The sequence below is a fragment of the Terrapene carolina genome, unplaced genomic scaffold (assembly GCF_002925995.2).
Source record: "Terrapene carolina triunguis isolate 2854851 unplaced genomic scaffold, T_m_triunguis-2.0 Scaffold96, whole genome shotgun sequence".
NCBI lineage: Eukaryota > Metazoa > Chordata > Testudines > Emydidae > Terrapene > Terrapene triunguis.
The window spans coordinates 72436764-72464042 of record NW_020664447.1 but is presented as its reverse complement, the minus strand read 5'-3'; the positions used below and the strand labels follow the sequence as shown (position 1 = coordinate 72464042).

The 27279-nt window shown below is 41.1% G+C and overlaps 1 protein-coding gene across 4 annotated transcripts in view; it reads left to right on the top strand.

The window, feature by feature from the left end:
• Positions 1 to 27279, top strand: part of TRIP11 (thyroid hormone receptor interactor 11) — a 79630-nt gene that overhangs the window by 11960 nt on the left and 40391 nt on the right. For 2 of the 4 annotated variants that reach the window (XM_026651299.1, XM_026651297.1), the window contains 5 exons: positions 2892 to 2960; positions 7329 to 7494; positions 9856 to 10221; positions 11931 to 11971; positions 23052 to 23258. In XM_026651299.1, the coding sequence (XP_026507084.1) occupies positions 2892 to 2960; positions 7329 to 7494; positions 9856 to 10221; positions 11931 to 11971; positions 23052 to 23258 (849 nt within the window). Of the gene's footprint in view, positions 1 to 2891; positions 2961 to 7328; positions 7495 to 9855; positions 10222 to 11930; positions 11972 to 15710; positions 15807 to 23051; positions 23259 to 27279 lie in introns of all 4 variants that reach the window. The other 2 variants (XM_026651298.1, XM_026651300.1) reach the window with 2 other exon arrangements.

Sequence of the window (27279 nt, the reverse complement as noted above, 5' to 3'; positions counted from 1 at the left end):
CACAGGCACTAATACATTCTAATTCTGGTTTTGCTGGTTGGTGACCCTTGGTACCTTTCAGTCACTGTTGTCCATTTGTAAAAAATTGGTAATACATAAAGACCTGCCTTGCAGAAGTGATGTAAAGATTAACTAACCTGTAGATGGTGATCTGAAAAATATATACCACTATATAAATTCTAAATATTATTTTTACTTTCTGAGAAAAGGAGCCATAGTAAGACTTAGTTACGGAGACTGAATTTCTTTACTCTTCGCGTTATATTAATAATACAGCCTCTCCCACCCCCTTAAAATCTGTAAAAATGTTTTATAAGTAGGGCTGTCAAGCCATTAAAAAAATTAATTACGATTAATCATGCCATTAAAAAAATTAATTGCACAATTAAACAATAATAGAATACTGTACCATTTATTTAAATATTATTGGATGTTTTCTACATTTTCAAATATATTGATTTCAATTATAACACAGAATACAAAGTGTACAGTGTTCACTTTATATTTATTTTTCTTGCAAATATTTGCACTGTAAAAAAGAAATAGTATTTTTCAGTTCACCTAATACAATACTATAGTGCAATCTCTTTATCATGAAAGTTGAACTTACAAATGTAGAATTATGTACAAAAAATAACTGCATTCAAAAGTAAAACAATGTAAAACTTTAGAGCCTACAAGTCCACTTGGTCCCACTTCAGCCAATCGCTCAGACAAACAAGTTTGTTTACATTTTCAGGAGATAATGCTGCCCGCTTCTTGTTCACAATACCACCTGAAACAGAGAACAGGTGTTTGTTCTGACGGCACTGTTGTAGCTGGCCTCGCAAGATATTTACATGCCAGACATGCTAAAGATTCATATGTCCCTTCATGCTTTAACCAACATTCCAGAGGACATGCGTCCATGCTGATGAAGGGTTCTGTTCGATAACCATCCAAAGCAGTGCGGGCCGATGCATGTTCATTTTCATTATCTGAGTCAGATGCCACCAGCAGAAGGTTGATTTTCTTTTTTGGTGGTTTGGGTTCTGTAGTTTCTGCATCGTAATGTTGCTCTTTTAAGACTTCTGAAAGCATGCTCCACACCTCATCCCTCTCAGATTTTGGAAGAGATTCTTAAATTTTGGGTTGAGTGCTGTAGCTATCTTTAGAAATCTCACATTGGTACCTTCTTTGCGTTTAGTCAAATCTGCAGCAAAAGTGTTCTTAAAATGAACATGTGCTGGGTCATCATCCGAGACTACTATAACATGAAATATATGGCACAATGTGGGTAAAATAGAACCGGAGACATAAAATTCTCCCCCAAGGAGTTCAGTCACAAATTTAATTAACGCATTCTTTTTTTAACAAGCCTCATCAGCATGGAAGCATATCTTCTGGAATGGCAGCCGAATCATGAAAGGGCCTACAGATGTTTAGCAGATCTGGCACGTAAATACCTTGCAATGCCGGCTACAAAAGTCCCATGTGAATGCCTGGTCTCACTTTATGGTGACATTGTAAATAAGAAGTGGGCAGCATTATCTCCTGTAAATGTAAACAAACTTGTTTGTGTTAGCGATTGGCTGAATGAGAAGTAAGATGGAGTGGACTTGTAGGCTCTAAAGTGTTGCATTGTTTTGTTTTTGAGTGCAGTTATGTAACCAAAAAAAATCTACATATGCAGTTTCATGATAAAGAGATTGCACTACTACAGTATTTGTAAGAGGTGAATTGAAAAATACTATTTCTTTTGTTTATCATTTTTACAGTGAAAATATTTTTAATCAAAAATAATTCTATAAAGTGAGCAGTGTACACTTTGTATTCTGTGTTGTAATTGATATCAATATATTTGAAAATGTAGAAAAACATCCAAATATTTTAAATAAATTTCAATTGGTATTCTATTGTTTAACAATGTGATTAATCACAATTAATTTTTTTGAGTTAATCGCGTGAGTTAACTGCAATTAATCAAGAGTCCTATTTAGGCAAAGAGTTTCTTAAGCATTTACAAGGGTTCAACCCAAAATATTATAACTTCTTTGGGGATTTTCATATATAGGCTTCTAAAAAGTACTTTTTCTCTTGTTGTTTGTGCTATTGATTGTAAATTACTACTCTGCCAATGCACAAAGTGATACTGTAGTTGCAAATTTTTATTATAAATTTTACCATCTGTAATTTTCCCTTACCACTTATCTTCATTTTCTGTCAGTTATAAAAATTCTCATTACTGTGATCAAGTAGAGCCCAATCCTGCAAACTCTTACTCATGTGACTGATCTTCACTCAAGCAACTAGTGCGTTTGATTTCAGTGATATTACTCGTGTCCATAGCATCTACAGTTATGTATACTGGAATTAAAATACAGTGAATATGTAGGTTTTCTTTAAATGCAAGAAACTGTTAAATATGCTAGCATGTCATAAATGCAATCAATATACTGTGAAATTTGTGCACAAAGAAATCCAATAGCTGTTCTTATGTTTCAATAGAGAAATGCTATTTTATATTTTTTTCTTTACCTACCTCCTTTAAAAGGTTCTTAAGAGGTTCTTTAAAAACCTCCTTCCTTGGAGGTTTTTAAGGCCCGGCTTGACAAAGCCCTGGCTGGGATGATTTAGTTGGGAATTGGTCCTGCTTTGAGCAGGGGGTTGGACTAGATGACCTCCTGAGGTCCCTTCCAAACCTGATATTCTATGATTCTACGATTCTACCTTTTACCTATGTTTGAATGTTGTGATAGAGGCTTACTTACTTTTAGTAAGTACTTTTAGTGTCCTTGCATTTTCTATTTTATTAAGAATTATTTGCTGTTGAAGTGCTCAAAGGAAAATAAACCATTGTTTATCTCAATTTATTTCCCAAACTAAAGTATTATTTTTCTTTTTTTATCTAGTCTTCCAGAGTACAAGGAACAAATAATGCTGATCAAAGTGAAATCTGCAAGCTGCAAAATATTATCAAAGTAAGGTGACAGTTTTCACAAATCAACCCACACACATACATTTTTTATAATTTGCAGCTAAGCCCCCAGTCCTGCAAACATTTACATGTGTAGTCCCAATGCCTGCAGTCGCGTTTCATATGAATCAAGTTAAGTGTATGCATAAGTATTTGCACTATCAGGGCCTAAGTCCTTTGTACTAAACAAAGTATATTGGCATATAATATACACATTTACCCCCATATAATGCGGTCCTCGGGAGCCAAAAATCCCTACCGCGTTATTGGTGAAACCCCATTATATCGGGGTAGCGGTGGCAGGGCTCCAGCGGTGATTTAAAGAGCCCGGGGCTCTGGCTGCTGCGGGGAGCCCCGGACCCTTTAAATCGCCACCCAGGCCCCGCTGCCGGAGCCCTGGGGTAGCGGCGGCAGGGCTCCGACGGTGATTTAAAGGGCCTGGGGCTCCCCACAGCAGCCAGAGCTCCGAGCCCTTTAAATCGCCTGCCAAGCCCCGCTGCCGCAGCTCTGGGGTAGCGGTGACAGGGCTCCAGCAGTGATTTAAAGGGTCCTGGGCTACGGCCGCTGTGGGGAGCCCGGGTCCTTTAAATCGCCGGCTGAGCCCCGCTGCCGGAGCCCTGGGGTTACCACGCTATATGCAAACCCGTGTTATAGCGGGTCGTGTTATATCGGGGTAGAGGTGTAATTGTGTTTATAACCGAAATGTTGCCACACCGCGCCTATATTTAAAAAAAAATTCTGATTGATTAGATGAACGAGTGTCTCTCAGGTTGGTCATACAACTGGCTTGTTACAATATTATAGGCTTGAAAATATAAAGTTTGTAAGATTAAGGCCAACACTTCAAAAGTAGCCAGTGATTTGTAGTGCCTCAATTTTTGGATGCCCATCATGGGATACCTTGAGATTGCTTTCCCTCCCCAACCCCTTTCCCCAGTCTCTCTAACTCCAAGTGAAGTCAGTGGGAACTATAGGTGTTAAGCACTTCTGAATTTCAGACCCTTGATGGCTAACTTAGACACCATAAAAATTTTGGTCTTAATTTGTAAGGTACATATTTTGTACAGGGGCATACCTGGATGTAATTTTGTTCTGAGTCCTGTTTTTTAAGTTAACTTATTAATGTACTATATAGGTGTAAAGGTATATACTGGTAATGTTACATGGTATACATATATAAATACATATGTAAATGGTGAAATAAGACAAATAATTTTTTATACTTACAATGAAGCTGGAAAATCAAATCAATTTTATTTTCAATACATGGTAAGGTGAGAGTAAGTGTATTATCTAGTATAACTTATATTTTTCTAGTTTGTTTTTCTCCCATATTTGTGTGTTTTAACGTAAGTCATAATGAATGATGGAGAGGAGACTTCCTGGTAATTAATACTTACCTGGAGAAGTTCAGGGAATGACAGGAAAGCTCCTCCTGATCACGCATTGCTGCTATTAAATGTTAGTTACTACATCCTTATTATTTATCCTATGTAAGTAAATAGTGCTCACCTTTTTTCTGTATTGAAAAGTGAAAAATTTAATTGCACCTTGCCGGGGATGCAGAATTCTAGTTATACTACTAGAAACAGCTATTTTTTCTAGAGTTCCAATAAGCTTATAATATTGAATTTATAAATATGATTAGAAGGAAGGTATATTGTTGCAGTTGTCTCTTCCCCACAGTCTTGGATACTTAAGGCAACTTTCAAATTAGGAAAAGCTCTAAATCAGTAACTCTCAACCTTTCCAGACTACTGTACCTATCCCTTTCAGGAGTCTGATTTATCTTGCGTATCCCAAGTTTCACCAGACTTGCTTACAAAATCAGACATAAAAATACAAAAGTGCAACAGCACAATATTACTGAAAAATTGCTTACTTTCTCAATTTTACCATATTATAAAATAAATTAATTTGAATATAAATACTGCACTTACATTTCAGTGTACAGTATATAGAGTAGTATGAACAAGTCATTGTATGAAATTTTAGTTTCTGCTGACTTTGCTAGTGCTTTTTATGTAGCCTTGTAAAACTAGGCAAATATCTAGATGAATTGATGTACCCCCTGGCAGACCACTGCGTATCCCAGGAGTACGCATACCCATGGTTGAGAACCAGTGCTCTAAATAAGTATAACAGAAGTCTGAGTGAGCTCTGCAGCCCTTTTTACGTACTTTTCATTGTGGACCAGTCTTTTCCACAAATGATGTGACACTTTGCTCTCTGGCTGGTTCAGAAAGTTAGTCTTTCTTTTGCCTTCTATGATGTACTGTAATGTTGCATTTGTCTACTAAGGTGTAAATAATCCACACACTGTAACTCTTCCCAAAACAAGTGCCAGCCTCTAGTCCTATGACCTGCTCCTGCTCCAAAAGAAGTCTGTTGCAGCGCTCTCATTGACTTCTTTGGGAGCAAGTTTAAGCCCTCTGTGAGAATCTCAAGGTTGTGGAATCTCTTCCAAAATGAGTCCAGGTTACAGAATTGAGCCCGCTTTCTGTCAAAGTAGAAGCAATCCAATATCTTAATTTTTTTAGCCATTTGTGGCAAAAGTTATTTTTTTCACCAGTACAAATGAATTGACCATGATTCTTCTTTCAAGAATAGTCCCAGCTACTCTCCCTAGTGAGGCTGAATTTTCTTGTTGCTTAAAGAGGAGTAAGTTGAGGCTAAGGTTGTGGGCTACATTCTGGCTGTTAGTAAATTCCTGTGTTTGCATAAGGTAAGGGCTTGTCTACGTGGAAAGTTAGTACCCAGCAACCCAGGATGTGAATCTACAGGGCATCAGCTTGCCACACACTAACTCACTATGTGGACACTGCTACCACACAGTAAAAGTCCTGGAGTGTAGAATAGTACTTTGGCACTTTCACTGCACTGTAGTAATGTCCACGGGGCGAGTTAATGCATGGCAAGCTTGTGCCCTGTAGATTCACATTCTGGCTTTCCAGGCACTAACTTGGCATGTGCACAAGCCCTAAGTTACTTTTTTGGTGAAAGAACACTGCCAACTATCCCTATAGTTGATAAATGTTTTTGTTTTCAATTTTGCATTACAGTCAAGCTCCAAGATGACATTTTTTTCCTTTCAGTATTTGTAAAGTTCTTAGAAGATGTGACATGCTTTATAAGTGCTAAGTACTTTTGTTATTTAAGCGATAATGTTCAGAGTGGGCACTTCCAGGGACTTGAGGATCTGAAGAAAAGCTAAGGGGATTTAACATAGCTGGTTATTAACTGCTGCTATGGATTGCTTTACCTGGGAGTGTAGGGGGGTTGTGGTGTATGTGTCACTATTGCTATACTTTTCTCTGTGCTGAAAAGATCAGAGTAGAAATGCACATCCATGGGACACAGTGTCGTGTTATACAAAAGTGGTCAGACAACATGTACAGTTACAAATAGGAAAATAGCATTTTGTGCTCATGATTCCATTAAAAACGCGCACACACAGATTTTTGTTGTCATTACTTTCTTGTTCAAGAAACTTGTTCACCTGTTTACTTGGCAGCCCTGACGTATCAATGGTTGGAGTTTCCTAATTAACATGAGTTCTCCATCCAAACAAAAATATTATCTGAATTTTCATTCATAGAGGTCAGGGATTTTTTGTCTGTCATTGCAACAAGGTGGTAGATCTGAAAATACAAGTTATTTGACATTTGAGACAATATTAACCTGATTATAATTTAACTGTGTGAGTGGGAGTGTGTGTATGTGAGAGGTGAGGTGGTGGTGAAGGAGAAAAAATCCAGTCATCTACCATCTGGATGTCCTAATGCCGGGATCGGCAGCCTTTGGCACGCGGCCCGTCAGGGGAAATCCGCTGGCGGGCCGGGACGGTTTGTTTACCTGCAGCATCCACAGGTTTGGCCGATCGCAGCTCCCACTGGCCACAGTTCGCCGTTCCAGGCCAATGGGGGCTGTGGAAAGCGGTGGCCAGCACATCCCTCGGCCCACGCTGCTTCCCGCAGCCCCCATTGGCCTGGAATGGTGAACCGTGGCCAGTGGGAGCTGCGATCGGCTGAACCTGCGGATGCTGCAGGTAAACAAACCGTGTCGGCCTGCCAGTGGATTTCCTTGATGGGCCGCATGCCAAAGGTTGCCGATCCCTGTCCTAGTGTATACAATCTCCTATGTGTCTGAGATTACAAGTTCTTTGAGGTGGGGCTCTTTTTATTTTTGTAGTTTGTACCATGCCAACCACATTGATTGATTGAATAAATAAATAATTTTTAAACAGGCATGTTTTATTTTTGGTGTAAAATATTTGGCAGTATCTTTGCAGGTGCAGAAAAAGATTCTTTTAAAATGTATACATACTGTGTGTCTGCATTCTAAATATTTTTTTTTCAATTACACTTTTTAGGAGCTGAAACAGAATTTAAGTCAAGATATAGATGAACATCAGCATGAGCTTTCAGTATTACAGGATGCACATCGACAGAAACTAGCAGAGATAAGTCGTCGGCACCGGGAGGAATTAAGTGAATATGAGGAGCGAATTGAAGAACTTGAAAATCAGTTACAGCAAGGTATTTATTACATTCTATTTTATTGGCTGTTACCCTCAGCTTTTATACGGAATGAACTTTATTCAGAAATCAAATGCACATACAAATGAGCAGTATAATCTACGTCCAATACATTCATATGGATTTAGCAAATCTTTAGTTTGGTTATAATTGACTTGAGCACATTTAATTGCATTGTTAATGGCTGCTCTTCAGAAGAAAACGCACATGTGACTTTCAGCTGTCCACCAACAGATTCTGGTCTAGATACTGAGTGAGAAACTCTTCAAGTCTGTTAAATTAATTTTTCAGAGCTATGGGGTTACTACGTGTGGAAGGCTTCTCTCCTGCTATTACCAATCTACTAGAGTTGAAAACTATCTGAGAAACAGATATATCTCTTCACTTGTACTCACTGCGGGATATTTTTTTAAACTCCTGGACATTAATTTGTCCCCTAATAATCTACTTACATCCATATCCTCAGGCAGGTGGTATGCACTAAATCCATAAAGCCAACACATGTTTGATTCCAATCCAATATTGATTTGGAAAGAGACTGCAGAATAGAGTGAAAACTTTTCAACACAAAAAATAATTCTGGAGGCAAGTAGTAGATACTAAATGGGTCACTCACTGAATGACATGAAGTCAGAGTTGATGGTGATGAGGGCTGTATAAGTTCCTGGTTGGATGGGTTGGTAGATAAAACACTTTCTAGCAACAAGTGCCTTTATCTGTTTTTCTTGTACTGGGATATCTTTGGATGCATAGAAGTGAAAGTTTGTATGTCTTATTAATTGGGTCTCTTTTTGAAGGGGGCCTCATTTACAAGTTCATATCTAAACTTAGTAAGTTTCGTTTGTAATTGATTCATCAAAACTATGCCACCCAAAGAGTGTGTGTTACCCTTTGGGAAAGAGACGTACTTCCAATGACAACTGTCCCTTCCCAGAATGAAAGAGAAACTCCATAACCGACAGTGTCTCCTCAGATATAGAGTTAAGCAGAAGCACCATGTAAGAACCTTTTGAGGTCTCAACCAGAGGTGGTAGGGAACTGACTCATGGTATCTTAATGCCTGTTAAAATTGTTCTCTGTCTTCTGACTTCTTTCAAAACAATCCTTTTAAAGAGTCTTGGGTGAAATCAAAGGCATGAGCCACGCATCTCTTGCCTAATGACTCAGCTGTAAGACAAAATACTTCTCACACTTCTTAGTATGATATTACTCACCTATTACCATATCCTTGCTAAATTGCGTTTTCACCCATCTGGTATCGTCTGGATGCAGATCCTAGAAATTCTTGTTTTCAGAATCTACGTAGTCATGAATGGACAAGCAACATGTCTTCTTTTAGCAGCTTCTATCTAAATTTTGGCTTTCTGCCTTCTTGAACTCTGTAACTTGTATAAATGATTTGCATTATAAGTTACGCTGGCTATACAGAGGCTCCTAAAGTTTTAGGGACATTATATCTGGTACCTATAAAAACCCAACTTCTCTTGAACGTGACCTTTAGGTTGAAAGTCTGAGAGTTTTATTGCAGAATAATGTGTCTTTGCTTCTATGCTTGGCAATTTACATTTTTAATTTAAACCTTTAGAGGAAAAGTCAATACTGTTTACTGTATATTGAATTATAAATTTAAGGATTTATGTATAAAATGACAAAACCAAATGTAATGAGAATTTAAATGTTGTGTTTGTCTATAGAACATATGATTGTCATCAAAACATTCTTTAATTCTTGCAGGAACTTAAAATAAATCTAATATGTTTGTACTGATTACCAGTTTTCAGCCACAATCCTGAGAATTTAAAATTGACTAAAATGAATACATGTGAAATATACAAATTATTATAACCCGTGACAACCAGTCATTAACTCTGTTACATTAAAACAACAAACCACAAAACCTAGTGTCCTTTGATCTGGAATGAACCTGGTAGCTAACAGTATTCTGGTCAAATAGTTTTAGGAACGTATGAAGGACTGACTAGACAACTTTATTTTTTGATACTCGTTATGACTTTTGATTATTTTTCCCTTTAAGTCAGTTTTTTAACTATTGGTGATTAGAACCATATCTGCCTCACTTCACTTGTTTCAAAATTGCCATTTTATAGTTATCAATGTAAGCAGCTGTGAGGTATATCTCTTCTAAAGCAAACCACGTATCTTTATATACTTCAAACATTTGTTCTTCTAAATGTCTCTCTTTCTGTAGATGAAGTGAGTGCCTCCATTTCACGAAAGTTATTGTTTAACATTGCCAACCTTTCAAGAATAAAAATTCTTAGTTGGTAGCTGTTCCAGGAGAAAATTCTATAATGCTGACTTTGGTTACTAGTCTAAACTCAATCTCTTGTGCTTTTTCAGGTGGTGCAGGCATTGAAATCACTGATCATTCTAAAATTAGCGACCTGCAAAAGAACATTCAAATCCTACAAACTGAAAAACTAGAGGACACACAGAATATGAAGGAACTGGAGGATAAAGTAAAAAATTTAAATGAGAAATTATCTTCTGTAGAAAATGAGAACAAAATCCTGCTGAACGAGAGAGAACTGGTAAAGGTGGAAAACAGCCAAATAACACAAGAATATGAAAGACTGAAATCTGAGTTTATTAAGCTTCAAAATTATGTTGCAGAACAGGAGACCCTTCTGAAAGAACAGGGGAAAAAACTCCCACTGATGACATCGTCAGAGGAAGAAGTGCTCAGACTACAACAAGCACTGTTGGGTAGGAAGCAATTGAGATTTTCAGATCCTATCCAAAATATTTTACACGTTTAAAAATAGAGAGAAGTCATTTTAGGAAAAGAAGTATGAATAAATGAGATTGTGACAACTATGAATAGAGCCACTTTAGAAAAGGGTTTACCCCTGAAATGATCAAGTAAAACAAGATCTGAAAGGACTACCTTGGCACTACTCTGATAGTGAGGTAGAAGTCTCTGGATAGCTTAGTGAAGATGCCTGGTTAGAGCCTAGCAGGAATTTTTGTTCTCGGTTTTGCCGTAATATTTAAAAAAAAAAAAAAAGCCAGTTTTATGATGATGGTTTCTAATATTGTTTGCATCAGCCTGTAAAGATACAGCTAAGATCAAAACATGTAGAGAGAGGCTGACAAATGTTAGAGATATGGCCGGTCTTAAAATGTTATTGAAAATACTAAGATTATTTACACTGGAAAGAAGAGAAGCTAAAGATGACAATTGAACAATTTAAAATTATGGCATGGCACATGAAAAATGACCTTTCCTGTTGGCTTGGGTTGCCTTCCCTTATCAACCTGGGCTTGTTTTCTTTTACTTCCGTCCTTCGGATCCATTTGCTGTCTTGCTCTGACACTTCTTGTTTTACTTCTCTTGCCCCCAGCAAACCCTGGGCTAAGTATGGTATACTGTAGATATCTGAACACAGAGGCCCTCTGAATATGAATCTCCCTATCTGCAGCAGTATTTGCTTTTTCCCACAGACCCCATAGAGAGTTCTCTGCAGGTCCAGAGATCTTCTCTCAAAGTGTGAGGGGGAGGGCTGCAGCTCCGCAAAGTAGATCTGCTCAAGGGTTAATACTGTCTGAGCTCTATCCATTTTATAGAAGCTACCATTCAGGGGCTTCCAGGGCATTCAGTCTGGGAAGTCCTGGCAACATGATGGTCCAGCCAGGGAGCCTCTGCAGTAGTTTCCCAGAGAACAGCAAAGCACAGGGCCAGAAGTCCTTATTCTTTCACAGGGGACAAACCCTATTCCTGACAGCAGAATCCAGAAGAGACTGAGGAGAACCTTGTAGTGTTTCTTGCCCCGTAAACTTTTTCTACATAGGGCTTTTTGGGGTTTCTTGTGAGGGAATTGCTTTCAAAACGAGACTGTTTAGCCATGAGTTTCCCACAGTAATGACCACTTTTAAGTAACAGAAGCATATGCTTTTGCTTGTAACCATTATAGAAACTCAGTAGTAGGAGTTACATTTAAATTAATATTTTCCCATTATAATTAATTGTTTTTTGATGTTCTAGAAATGTAATTCACAAAAATAAAATGCTGTCTTTGTGATTTATAGGCAGTGTCTGTGTTGTGGTAAAATATGTAATCCTTTCGTTTTGAATATTTTTTTTGGTGTTTTATAAAAGTCTTAAGTACTTAGTCATTCAAAGCTAAATTTCAGTAGCTACTGATGGACTGTGTCTGTAACTTTGCTTGTGTTCTAACATTTTGGCTTGAATCTAGCTGCGAAGTGATGAAAACTGAATCATACTGTTGTGTTGTTACATTATGGGTTTTTTCCCACTGATAGGAGCATGCTGATGAAGTATACAGGTTTATTGCTTGGAGACATCAATTTGGTTTTAGTTCCCTAAGATTTTTCTACTTAATCTGTATAGCAATTTAAATGACCTAATCTTCTGGTTGTCAAAAAATAATTTGATTTTGTTGCTGTTTTTACAGATGCAGAAAAAGAAATAATGAGACTTAATACCTTAAATCAGGTAAACTGATTTCGAAATGATACCAACGCTGAAGTCATAATAGTAAGAACTAATGTGAATCATAGAATCATGCAAATGTAGGACTGGAAGGGACCTTGACAGGTCATCTAGTCCAGTCCCCTGCACTGCCATAGGTCTAAGCATTATCTAGAATATCTCTGACAGGCATTTGTCTGACCTGTTGTTAAAAACCTCCAATGATGGAGATTCCACACACTCTTTAGGTAATTTGTTCCAGTGATTAGCTACCCTTACAGTTAGACATTAGGAAAAACTTCCTAACCTAAATCTCCCTTGCTGCAACTTAAGCCCATTACTTCTTGTCCTTTCCTCAGTGGTTAAAGAGAACAAGTTATCACCCTCCTCTTTGTAACAACTTTTTATGTACTTCAAGACTGTTATGTTGCCCCTCAGTCTTCTCTTCAGACTAAACAAACCCATTTTTTAAATCTTTCCGTATTGGTCATGTTTCCTAGACCTTTAATCAATTTTGTTGCTCTCCTCTCGACTTTCTCCAATTTGTCCACCTCTTTCCTTAAGTATGGTGCCTAGAACTGGACACAGTACTCCAGTTCAGGCCTTCTCAGTGCTGAGCAGAGTGGAAGAATTACTTCTCAACTTGCTTACAACTATCATACTAATACAACCCAGAATGTTGTTCGCTTTTTTTGCAACAGTATTACATTGCTGACCCGTATTTCGTTTGTGGAACACTATAACCCCCAGATCCTTTTCTGCAGTTCTCCTTCCTAAGGTGGTCATTTCTTATTTTGTATTTGTGCTGTTGATTTGTATTTGTCCTCATTGAATTTCATCCTATTTAATTCAGATCATTTCTTCAGTGTGTCAAGAAGATTATTTTGAATTCTAATCCTGTCCTCCAAAGTGCTCACAACTCTCCCCAGCTTGTTGTCATCCGCAAACTTCAAGTGTATTCTCTATACCCATTATCCAAATCATTTATGAAGATATTGAATAGAACCAGACCCAGAACAGATTCCTGTGGGACCCCACTCAATATGCCCTTCCAGCTTGATTGTGAATCATTGATAACTACTCTGAGTACAGTTTTCCAGCCAATTGTGCACCCATCTTATAGTAGATTTGTGTAGGCTATAGCTCTCTGAGAATGTCATGTAAGACAGCATCAAAAGCCTTACTAAAGTTGAGATATATTACATAATCTGCTTTTCCCCCTATCCACAAGGCTTCTTACCCTGTCACAGAAGGATATTAGGTTGGTTTGACATAATTTGTTCTTGACAAATCCTTATTGACTGTTACTTATTCCTCATTTTCTTCTAGGTGCTTACAAATTGATTATTTACTCCATTATCTTTCTGGGTACCGAAGTTGAGCTGACAGGTCTATAATTCCCTGGATTGTCCTGTTGACCGTCAATGATCTGACTAGAAGATAATCAGGTTCTTGTTCTGAAATCAAGCCACAGAATTAGAGAATGTAGAGAGTCCTGTACTTTGTAAGGACTCTCAGGGTCTGTGGCAAGAACATTCTTGCTGAGGACAAAGCCAAGCTTTGGAGATTTTTATTAAAATCGAGGAAAAGGTCATCAAAGCTCCAAACCATAGAATCAGAAAGAATAATATAGTTCTATGGGTACCTGTGGTAACATTCCTTACAAAAGCTACTCACACCCTTCCTTGGGGACCTGGTGATGGAAGACAAAGGACTAACCTTGTCTCTGGCATACCAAATGAGTCCGATGATCCAGATTCCTCAATGCTGAGATGGTGGAGAGAAGGGTCAAATGTAGAGTAGCTAAGCCAAGGGTGGGCAAACTACGGCCCGCGGGCTGGATCTGGCCCCTCAGCGCCTTGGATCTGGCCCGCGGCGCCACCGGCACCACATCCCTGCGGCCCCTGGGCAGGGGGGCAGAGGGTTCCATGCGTTGCTCTTGCCTCCAGGCACCGCCCCCTGCAGCTCCCATTGGCTATGAACGGGGAACCGCGGCCAATGGGAGCTTTGGGAGAGGTACCTGGAGGCGCGGCAAGGGCAGTGCACGCAGAGCCCTCCGCCCCACCTCACCCAGGGGCCGCAGCGCTTCCGGGAGCGGCGTGGGGCTGTGGACGGGGCAGATATGCAGGGAGCCAGCCTGCCCTGGCCCCGGTGCACGCCGCTGCCATGCCGGAGCCTCAATCTCTCCTGTACCCCACCCCCCCAACTCCCTGCCCTAAGCCCCCTGCCCTGAGCTCCCTGCTGCACCCTGCACCCCTATGCACCTCAACCCCGTGCCCTGAGCCCCCTGCCGCACCCCACATCCCTCCAGCACTCCAACCCCCTGCCCTGAGCCCCCTCCTGCACTCCGCATCCCTCCTGCACCCCAACCCCCTGCCCTGAGCCCCCTCATACATCCTGCACCCCGATCCCTTGCCCTGAGCCCCTTCCTGCACCCCCTCCTACATCCCGCACTCCCTCCCACACCCCAACCCCTTGCCTTGGCCCTGCATACAATTTCCCCACCCAGATGTGTTCCTTGGCCCAAAAAGTTTGCCCACTCCTGAACTAAGCTATACTGCAAAAGCCAAGCTGGTAGCTAAACAAAAGAGGAACTAAAAGAACTAACTCCGCTTAGTGGTTTGCCCTCTTATAGGGTCCTGGCACTATCCTGAATATTCATGTCAGTGCCCAACCTTCCATGCCCAAATCTTATTCCCTCACCCACATAAATCTTTGGGTACACTTACTATATAGGCTAGCATATTTATGCATATTAATAGCACATCCATACAGACCATTTTGTATTTAAAGTCTGCCTTCTTCAAGTCCATTGTCTTTATTTTGCTGTTTTCCCTCCCACTGTTCCTTAGAATCATGAACTCTCTCATTTCATGATCATTTTCACTCAAGGTACCTTCTGTCTTCAGATTCTCAACTAGTTCCTCCCATTTTGTCAGAACCAAATCCAGAATAGCTTCTTCCCTGGTTGTTTTCTCCACCTCCTGTAATAAAAAACTGTCTCCAGTGCATTCCAAGAACTTGTTGGATAATCTGTGTCCTGGTCTATTGTTTTCCCAACAGATGTCTGGGTAGTTGAAGTCCCCCATTACCACCAATTCCTGTGTTTTGGATGATTTTGTTAGATGTTTAATAAAGCCTCATCCACCTCTTCTTCCTGGTTAGGTGGTCTATAGTAAATCCCTACCAGGACATCACCCTTGTTTTTTACCCCTTTTACTCCTGATCCAGAGGCTTTCAACAGGTCTTGCTCCCACTTCTATCTCAACCTCAGTGCAAGTGTAAGGAAAAGCACTCTTTTGAAATTGTATGTTTTGTATTGAACATCTTTAAAGCTTTTTTATTTTCATGTAGATAGTCTTGTGGTAATCAAGGAAGTAACTTTAGGCTAATAATTTCATGATTAAATATGCTTTCCCTATCTCTTCTATAGCCAATCTGGTATGAAAAACTCCACACACTCTAGTAGTTAGAACTATTGCACTCCCTCTAACAGTTTATTGTTCAATGTAATACAGTGTGTAACTTGTTTTTAATTAAGTAAGTGGTGAAGGCATCCTAGAAATCACATGTAAACTTTTCGACAGTATTACAGTATTTGCATTGTCACTTTCTAAAAATTGTTTTTCATTCTTACATGCTCCTTTATAGAAAAATCTAAAATGTTATAGACTTCTCACAGATGCTATTGTATTGATACTTTGATACAGATTCAGAAAAAACAAAATTCTCAGATGAATTACCAACTGCGTTTTTTTTGTAGGCTGATAGTTTTATTGGTGCAGGAGAAGATGGTCTAAAGGTTAAAACAGATACACAAGTTTTAAAAGAAGAAAATCATAAACTAGGAAAAGAAAAAGTATGTTAGTTAATTGACCATCTTTGCTTTTAGTTTTGTATATACATTTACTGCAGTATAAGAAAGAGTATTAACAAGCACATTGTGTGTGCATTACTATTCTGTGTAAAGTTTTCAGACCAGTCTTAAATCTACTTAAAAAATTTGACTTTGTTTATTAAAGTACTTGTATGAAGTTGTTGAACTTGTAGTATATTTTTTTCTCAATTTTTTACAAAAAATCTCAAGAAAATAATTTAATTCCATTTCAAAATTAAAAGAAATTATTTCAGTTAAATTCCCATATTAAAATAGGTATTTGATTCTGAATTGTATTTGTTACTACTGCTTGAAAGTACATCCCATTGACATATTGTAAGGGAAAGAGACAGCCTTTTCACTTTTTGTTTACTTGATAAATATTACGTCATAGAAGCTGATGTATTTTGAGTTGTAAATTAACCATTTTACAGAATTGCATTGATATGTTTCCTCAGATGTTGATTTAAAACAAAAGGAAAAGGACAAAAAGAATCTCTGAATTACTGGCTTTGTAGCTATAGCTTTCCAGCAGCTTCTGTCAGTTTTGTTAAATATGAGTCCCCTTCATATTTGGCATTGCATTGTGGTCTCTAAATTCTGTTTGCCATTATTTTCACACTGCATCCCACCCCGCGAATGACAACGACATTTTGGTATTGCACCATAGATCCAAAGATTTCAATTTCTTTGGTAGAAAGTTGTTAACATAGAGAAATGACATAGTGCTTGAAGCATCAAGTTTAAATACCTGGTCTCCCTGGAAATTTAGGTTCTTCGAGTAGTGTGCCTATTGGTGCTCCACTGTATGTGATGTGATCCCCTGTGCCTGGGATTGAAGATCTTTGGTAGCAGTGCCCATTGGGCCCCACATGCACTCCTCTCCATCTTGCGCCGAGGGTAACTTACAGCTGTGTGGTCCAGCCGCCCTCAGTTCCTTCTCGATCGCCTTTGGTATGGAATCTGGAGCAGAGCCCTTCTACCTCCTTAACCTTTAGAGAGACTCTATTTAGCTAACCTTACATTAGTAGGTGAATAGCCGTTTCTGTTAATTTTCTCCCCCTAAAAACATTTTTTTTATAGTTACTCTTCCCTCCCCATTACCTTACGCTTCCCTGTTTTCTGCCCTCCCCAAATGGGATCTCTCCTCCTCAGGACTATGCCAGGATCTCCTGGGTTCAAGAGGTGCCTCTCTTGTTAGGAGGCCTTTCCCGTGAGTGATGGGCACTCACGGTGCATCCACTGCCTCGGTGAGGGCCACGTCGCACAGAAGTGCACCCACTGCATCAACTTGACCACCGAGGCCCCAAAGGACTGTGAATTCAGATTCAAAATTCTCCTCATGGAGAGTTCTCTACGGCCAGCTTTGGATCCCAGCCTTGATACCTCTCCGGCCTGGCTCTCACCCTCATTTCGGGCAGCAGTCGATTCCCACTCGCCATGGCCATCCAAGAGGAAATCCTCTCTTTCCCACTCAGATGGGAAGAAATGGGCCACTTCTTCACCTTCCAACGAACCGCCTCAGATAAAGCCATCCCCTGCAAGGTCAGTAGCCTCAACATCATCAGGGGTGAGACTTAGCTCCCATGACCACCTGAGTACTCTGATACTGGAGCTAAACAGAAGTCCAAGGACCCTAAATGGGCAGGACCACAGGCGGACACACTGTCTCTCGGGACTGAGAGAAACAGTGCAAGAGCTTCCGAAACAGTAATGAGTGCCTCATCCAAGACAACCTTGGGTGCGTCAGCACTGACAACAGTGTCGGCATCGACCAAATCCTCGGCACTGAGCAAGCTCTCGGGATCAAGTAAGCCATCTATACCATTTACTGGCTGCTCGAGGGAATGCACTCCACCCTCGACATTGATAGTTCCTTCAATTTCTAAACAGCCACTGGTGCCGATGATGCTCCTGCCTGCGCCACAGCAGTTCAGATATCCAAGGGACCTGGTCATCTGTGATACACCAGACGCTCCACTCCTTCATTGCAAGCTCCCAATAGTTCATCCTCTTTCCCCGGAATCAGAACCCTACTCCCCTTCGCCACTGAGAACTGCACCACCCTTTCCCAGCAATGACAAAGAGGAAGAGGACGAAGAGTACTCCATTCCACCCGCATATCTGGAACACAGATAATCCTGTGCTCATCTGCGTTATCCAGAACCAAACCGAGGGCCTGGTATGGACCCCCATGGATGCAACCCCACATGCCAATCTCTCCACATTGGCCCTACTGGGCCCCAGGGGCTATCTGTGTGCACAGTTTCCCAAACCACCTATAGAGCAGAGCCAGAAACACGAACGATCGTCATCCTCATCTGTTTCTTGACCATCTGATGTCGACCCAGTAACGATGGAGGAACAGCAGGAAGAAACAGAGGAAGAGGTTACACCACCACTCCACTACTCCTCTCTTCCCCGATGAGGCGATCATGCCACCACCTCCTACGTTGGCGGACTATTTCAGACACTTTCAACAACTATTCTGCAGAATCGCTGAATCTCTCCAGATCTTGCTGGAGGAAGTCCGAAGAGCAACAACACAAGCTGCTTGGTATTCTACACGCCTCCACATGGGTGACGATAGCCCTCCCTATTCATGAGGCCCTATTAGACCCTGTCAGTATGCTCTGGCAGACCCCAACGTCCATCCTGCCAACCTACAAGCAAGAGGACAAAAAATATTATGTCCCCACTAAGGACTTGGAATTTCTTTTTTCCCATCCTACTCCAAATTCCCTGGTCGTCAATGCGGTACATGAGAAGGGATGCTAACACCACTCCAGGGCAACCTCCAACAAGAGGGACTGGATGCAACTAGACTTGTTTGGTCTCAAAGCATATTCTTCTGTGACACTCTAGTATCGAATCACCAATTACAAGGCTCTTATGGCCAAATACAATTATATGAACTATTCTAAAATACAGGAATTCTTCAACATCTGCCAGACGATAAGGAGCAAATCCAGACACTCGTGACTGAAGGACACCACCTCGCCCGCACAGCACTACAAGCTTCCCTGGATTCCGCAGACATGGCTGCTCACTCCATCGCAACAGCTGTGGTAACGAGACGAGTGACATGCCTTCACCTCTCTGGATTCCCTAAAGAGGTGCGCAATCTGTAGTCGAGGATCTACCTTTGAAGGTTCCAAACTATTTGCCGAGCACATGGATGAGTCTCTACATACTCTAAAGCACTCTCGAGCGATTCTCAGCTCTCTCGGCATATATAAACCAGCGCTGAAGAGACATCGGGGAAATACCAGCTGAGATCCTGAGTTCCACATTTCACTCATCGCTGTCAGTCTGACACACAACAAAGGCAACAGAGATCCCCTCCGAAATGCAGACAAAGGCCGTCTCATGGAGCTACCTCTTATGCACCTTCATCTAAAATATAATTTTGAAGGTTTGGTCGAGGCCCAAGAAAGCCGCCTCCCGTTAAAGTTGCTGCAACCATCTTTAACAACCCACCAGTTTGACGACCGTTTAGCCCCTTTTTATCCGTCATGCTGACAAATCACTTTGAATACATAGATCCTGGAAATAATCAACAAAGGGTACTCCATTCCATTCCTATCCCTCCCCTCCTTCCTGTCCATCTTCAAATACCCTTCTCACAAACACCTTCTATGAGAAGAAGGAAATAACCTTCTGAGACTGGGGGCCATAGAATCGGTCTCATCCCAACACAGAGGGAAAGGTTTTTATTTCCACTGTTTTCTGATCCAAAAGAAATCCGGTGTCTGGAGACAGATCCTAGACTTATGAAACCTCAACAAGTTCATTTAACTGCAACACTTCAGTCTGGTCACACTATCAACCATTATCCCAGCACTGTAGTATGGGTACTGGTTTTCAGCCCTCAACTTCCAAGAGACACATTTTCACATCACCATACACCCTGCTCACAGATGATTCCTCAGATAACATCCTGGGGACCAATCATTACCAATACAAGGTACTACCTTTTGGACTCTTTACAGCGCCTCACCCCCAAGTATTCTCCACAATCCTTGTGGTAGTGGCAGCATACCTGTGCAAATAAGGCATCGTCATAGTCCCATACTTAGACAACTTTCTCCTCAAAGCTCCATCTGAACCTGACACAATTCACACCATATGAAAGATGATGGAGCTTTTCTTGAACCTTGGCCAAAAATCAACACTGTCACTTGTACAACATCTGGAGTTTATTGGGGCACACCTGGATGCAATATAGGCCAGAGCCTTCCTTCCAGCTCACAGATTTTCTATAATAGTCGACCTCGTATCCACTGTGAGAACCAGTCCGCAGCTCTCCACCAGGAAGTGTCTCCAGCTGCTCGGCCATATGGCAGCGGCCACATTCATGGTAAAACACGCCAGGTTGCACGTCTCCATGTGTGGCTACGCACAGTGTATGTACCTCACAGACACAAGTCTTCACAAACTCCTATCCATATCTGGTGGACATAACACCAAAAGTCTGTATGGGGGTCCCTTTTCTCCAACCAACACTGTCCCTGATTTGAACAACCAACGCCTCCCTAATTGGTTGGGGAGCACACCTTCAGACCCACATGGTGCAGGGAAGGTGGTCTCCTGCAGAATTCTCCATGCACATCAACCTTCTAGAACTGCGAGCGGTTAACAATGCGTGCCAACATTTCCTACCACTGATCAGACATCAAACCATAAAAGTAATGACAGATAATATTGCCTGCATGTTCTACATCAAAAGACAAGGCAGAGTAGGGTCCCACTCCCTATTCTCGAAAGCACTGAAATTGTGGAACTGGTGTATCCAACAGGACATCAACATTTCAGCTGCATATCTTCCTGGACAGCAGAACAGCATGGTAGACTCACTGAGCAGACAATTCTTACAAGACCATGAGTGGGAACTAGATACAAGAGTCCTTCAGCGCATATTCAGCCACTGGGGATTTCCCAGCATAGATCTCTTTGCCACACCAAGAATGCCAAATTCCCTCGATTCCGCTCACAAGCAGCTCTAGGCCACTGGTCTCTGGGAAACACCTTCCTTATTACATGGGATGATCCACTACTCTCTGCCTTTCCACCTTTTCCCCTCTTGTTCAAGGTACTTCACAAAATACATGTGTAACGAGCCTGAGTCATCCTCATATTCCCAACATGGCCATGACAAATTTGGTATCCTTACCTCCTATGCATGACATTATGTGCTCCGATCACCCTGCAATTGATTCCACACCTCCTCTCACAGGATGCGGGCCAAATCCTCCAACTCAATCTGTCTCCTTCATGGTTTCGGGATTTGGAGATGTCCTGTTCAGAGGCAATAGAAGAGGTTCTCTTAAATAAGTGAGACGACTCACTGTACTTGCCTCCAGAAAAGGGAAAAATTCCGATCCTGGTGCACAGCCAATCATGACTGTGATAAATGCCCCATTACCATTCATTGTAGATTATATATTAGATTTTAAAAGATCGGGCTTCTCTACAAGCTCTGTTTGGGTGCACTTGGCTGCCATCACAGCATTCCTCACCCCAAGATAGATGGCTATTCGATATTCACATACCCCGCTCATGAAGAGATTCCTTAAAAGCCTTTAGAACCTTTACCCTCACATACGACATCACAACCTCGTTTTGAACTGTCTCACCAGATCACCATTTAAGCTCATGACAACATGTTCTTACATTCATTCTTTCCATGAAAACAGCAATTCTTGTAGCTATCACGTCTGCCTGACAGAGAAGAAATAAGGCTCTCATGGCATACCCCCCGTATACAGTTTTTCATAACGGCAAGGTCACATTATGCACGCATCCAAAATTCCTAGCCATGGTGCTGTTCTCCTTCCATTTGAACCAACTTATCCACCTTCCCTGCTTCTTCCTGAAATGCATACCAACCAACATGAAGCAATGCTACACACCTTGGACATTAGGTGAGCATTAGCCTTTACCATGATAGAACTAAATCTTTCAGACAATTGTCGTGCTTATTCCTCTCAACTGCCAAATGATCAAAGGGAGTGGCTGCATCCAAACAGTGTCTTTCCAAATGGACCTCTCAGTGCATATGCCTTTCTAATCAACTGCACAACCAGCTGCCTCCACCTGGAACTTGAGCGCATTCCACTCGCACTCTCTCCACATTGATTGCCTTTCTCAACAATGTGCCGATCACTGACATTTGCAAAGGGCCACCTGGGCATCCATGGACACTTTTGGCCAACACTATACACTATCCATGTTGCAGCATCAGATCCCCTACTAGGACACACTGTCCTCTCCTCCTTATTGGACACCACTCCAAAGCCCCAGCCTTACATCTATGGGCACTGCTCTACAGTCATCTACAGTGAAGCACCCAGAGGGACACTACTTGAAGAAGAGACGGTTACTCATCATGTGCAGTAACTGAGGTTCTTCAAGATGTGTCCCGCTATGGGTGCTCCACTACCTGCCCTCCTCCCCCCCTCTGCTTCAGAACTCAAAGATAAACTCTGCAGTAGAGAAGGAACTGAGGACGGTTGGATTGCACAGCACTATATATAGATGCCCCCCCATGGCATGAGACAGGGAGAAGCGCCTGTGTGGCCCAGGTGCAAGGGGTGCTGCTACACCGCCTACAGTGGCGCATCCATAGGAACAAACATCTCAATGAATATGTTACTGCACATGGTGAGTAACCTCTAACTTTTGGCAGGGTTGACTCATTATTCTATGGTAATCAGAGTTCCATGTAGTTTACTATGTGTTTGGAAGGACTTTCAAACTGAGGTCCCCTCTACTCTGCATGGACACTAAAAGTCCCATTGCATTTTTCATCAGAGGTTTACTCGGATACCCTTGGTCAAAACCCTCCCTTCCCTCTTCCATTTTGCATCATGCTGTGCTCCAAGAGCCACATCCATTATGCAGCTATGAGAATTTACACCAGCTGAGGACAGATTTCACTTGTGGATGATGTGATTCTTCTTTGTGCGCAGTTATAAGTTGCACTGGGATCTTTGTGATGAAAATATTTTTACATATGTATGTATATTAATGTTAGAGACACCTTCCTCACACTGAATAATGCTTAGTTGGGATAAAACTCAAGTAAACTTGTGTTTCTGGTGTCCAAAAGGCTTGCTTTTTTGTTCAAACTTAAAATGCTCTGGTTGACAAAATATAAAGCCTGTTTTCAAACCAGTGTTTAAAAACTTGAATAATAGTATAAAATCCAATTTATGTCCAATAAAGGAAGAACTTCAGAAGAAACTGGCAAGTTTACAACATAAAAATGAGGATATTACATCTGCGTCTATTGAAGACACGAATTTGGAATTAAATCAATTAAGGCAAGAGTTGGAAAGGAAGGAGGATGAACTCAAAGAAAGTATTACAGAAAGAGCAACACTAACAGCAGAATTAGAAGAATTGGACAAGCAGAATCAAGAAACTATGCAGGTAACAAATATTGCCGAGAATTAATGGACATCTTTACTTTTTAGACATTCAGTGTGTGATGTTAATCTTTGCTCACAGATATCGGGGCCTATTAGGTTCCCAATAGTCTATTCTTGCCATACTGGATAAGACCAGTGGTTTGTTTAGTCCAGCATCCGTCCTGACAGTGGCTGATACCAGAAGCTTCAAGGAAATGCAAAAAAAATTCCTGTAATGGACAATTATAGAATAACATACCCGCTACCCACAATGGAAATTTCTTACTAATTTCTGTCAGGTAGTGGTTATCATGTGCCCTCTAGCATGAGGGTTTATTTCCCTTTTGAGGAATGTTGCAGTACCAAGGATATGTTTAGGTTTTTTTAATCCTAATAAAATCTTGACCTTCATAATAACTTGTGACAATGAGTTCATATGTTAACAGTGTGTTATGTAAAAAGCATTTCCTTTTATCAGTTTTAAATTTTATTAGTTTATAGTAGCATAATATCTTAAACTTTTTTTAAAAAAAATCATCAGATTTTGACCAAAGTATGTGAAGCTTAGTGGTCACAGATTATTTTTAATTAAATATTAATAGTTTTATATTTGTCACTATTTTAACTGATATTCAGATTTTAAAAATGTATTTGAAATACATTTGTTTCACATTAACTACTTGACTTTTCAGAAAGAAAATGGTCAATACCACAACAATTAGGGCCTTACCAAATTCAAGGTCCATTTTGGTCAATTTCATGGTCATAGGATTTTAAAAATTGTAAATTTCAGCTATTTAAATCTTAAATTTCATAGTGTTGTAATTGTAGGGGTCCTGACCCAAAAAGAAGTGGTGGGGGGAGGTCACAAGGTTATTGTAGGGGGGGTTGCGGTACTGCAACCCTTACTTCTGCGCTGCTGCTGACGGCAGCACTGCCTTCAGACCTGGGCAGCTGGAGAGCGGCAGCTGCTGGCTGCGAGCCCAGCTCTGAAGGCACAGCTGCCGCCAGCAGCAGCACAGAGGTGAGGATGGCATGGTATGGTATTGCCACCTTTACTTCTGCACTGCTGCCTTCAGAGCAGGGCCCTCAGTCAGCAGCCACCACTCTCTGGCCACCCAGCTTTGGATTCAGCAGTGCAGAAGTAAGGGTGGCATGGTATTATCACCCTTACTTCTGCGTGGCTGCTGCCATAGCGCTGCCTTCAGAGCTGGGTGCCCAGCCAACAGCCGCCAATCTCCGGCTGCCCAGCTCTGAAGGCAGCGAAGAAGTAGGGTGGCAATACTGTGATCCCCCTAAAATAACCTTGTGACCCCCTCTGCAACTCTCTCTTTTGAGTCAGGACCCCCAATTTGAGAAATGCTCAATTTATGCCTTATTTCCAGTCTGAATTTGTCTATCTTCAACTTCCAGCCCTTGGATCGTGGTATACCTTTCTCTGCTAGATTGAAGAGCCCATTATTTAATATTTGTTCCCCATGTACGTACTTATAGACTGTAATCAAGTCACCCCTTAACCTTTTCTTTGTTAAGCCAAATAGATTCAGCTCACAACAAGGCATGCTTTCTAATCCTTTACTCATTCTTTTGGCTCTTCTCTGAACCCTCTCCAGCTTATCCACATCCTTCTTGAAATGCGGGCCCCAGAACTGGGCACAGTATTCCAGCAGCGGTTGTGCTAGAGCCAAATATACTGATAAAATGACTTCTCTACTAACTACTCGAGATTCCCCTGTTTTTGCATCCCAGGATCGCATTAGCTCTTTTGACCACAGCATCTCACTTGGAGCTCATGTTTAGTTGAGTATCCACCACAACCTCCAAATCTTTGTAAGGGTCACTACTTCCCAGGATAGAGTCCCCCATTCTGTAAATATGGCCTACATTCTTTATTCCTAGGTGTATACAGTTACATTTAAGTTATTAAAACACACATTGTTTGCTTGCACCCAGTTTACGAAGTGATCCAGATCTTTCTGAATCAGAGACCTGTCATCTTCATTATTTACCACTTCTCCAATTTTTGTGTCATCTGCAAACTTTATCAGTGATGATTTTATGTTTTCTTCCAGGTCATTTGATAAACATGTTAAATAGCATAGGGCGAAGATAACAATCCCAGAGGGACCTCACTGGGAACAGACCTCTTTGATGACAATTCCCTGTTTGCAGTTACATTTTGAGCCCCATCAGTTAGTAGTTTTTAAATCATTTAATGGGTGCCATGTTAATTTTATATCATTCTAGTTTTTTAATCAGAATGTTGTGCGGTGCCAAATCAAATGCCTGACAGAAGTCTAAGTATATTACATCAGCACTATTATGTTGATCAAACAAATTTGTAATCTCTGTAACAGGATGTGCTGAATCAGGAGCTGACTCAGCATCCTGTCTCTCCAATCCCCACCAATATAGATTAATTGAGAAGGGTCAATCAGCTGAGTAGATCTATAGCTGAAGGGCTAATTAGAGGGGGAAGCAACCCCAGGATCTGGGAGCCTATAATTTGAGAGGAAGGAAACCATGGAAGGGGAAGCTGAGAACCAGAAGGAAAGCAGAGATGGGCAGGGTTGACTGCTGCCAACTCTATTCCCTTCTCCAGAAGCAAGTGGGGGAGCTGGCTAGGGCTTGTAAATATAAGTAAATAGCACTACCGGTAGAGGCCTGCTGGCACAACAAAATAAAACGTGGTGGTAAAGGAGACATGAAGTGGTTTGGGCTTTACTTAAGACCTGAAAGGACTCTCAGGGGACCACCCCATAACAATTTCATCAACAACAGATATCAGGTTTGTTTGACAGGATCTGTTTTCTATAAACCCATCTTGATTTGCCTTAATTACATTACCCTTCTTTAGTTCTTTATTAATTGCATCCCAAATGAGCCATTCCATTATCTTCCCAGAATCGATGTCAGGCTGACAGACCTATAATTAACTGGGTTATCTCATTTACCCATTTTAAAAATTGGCAAATTAGCTTTCTTCCAGTCATCTGGAACTTCCCCAGTACTCCAAGACTAATTGAAAATCAACATTAATCGTCCAGCTAGCTCAGCAGCCAGTTCTTTTACATCTCTTGAGTACAAGGTGGCTGGACCTGCTTATTTTAAAATGTCTAACTTTAGTAGCTACTGTTTAACGTCCTCCAGAGATGTGAGTGGAGTGGAAAGTGTGTTATCACCATATGATGAGACTATATCATCTGTTTTTTCCCCAAATACAGAACAGTAATATTTATTGAACACTTCTGCCTTTTCTGCATTATTATTGATAATTCTACCATTTCCATCTAGTAATGGGCCAATACCATTGTCAGGATTCTTTTTGTTCCTAATATATTTAAAAAACTCCATCTTATTATCCTTAATTCTCCCGGCCATAGTTTTCTCCTTTTGTCCCTGGGCTTCCCTTATCAATTTTCTACAATTCCTAACTTCTGATTTATATTCACTAGTATCAACTTTCCCTTTCTTCCATTTGTCACATATTTTTTACAGCTGCCTTCACTCTCCTTCCCTTTAAACCAGGTTGGTTATTTAACCAGCCCAGTCTTCTTCCTTGATTGTGAGATTGTGCTTTTTGGGGCATCTAGTAAGGTGTTCTTAAAGGATTCCCAATTATCATTCACATTTTTCGGATTAAATTCTTCCTCCTATCTGTGATCATTGCACACACCAGCGACTCCTTGCATTCACTCCAACAAGCCTCTTGTGTGCCACCCTTCTATCCCCCTTTTACTTCAGTGACTCTCTGCACACACACAGCCCCATACCACAGAATCTTTGCTTTCTGCCCCCCATTCTCACCTCCACCAAGTGTGTGACTCCCCATTCCAGGGGCTCTGTGTGCTGTCTTTTTACCTCTTCCCCCATACCAGGGTCCCTCAATTTTCCTCCCATGCAAGAGGCTATATGCACCCCCGTACCTTCCTTCCAAACTGTATCAAGGTTCCCCATTCCCCCCCCCCATTAGGGTTTCTTTGTGACCCCTCCATTTCCCCTCATGCCAAGGGCTATGTATGGCCCCAAATGAGGGTCTTCAC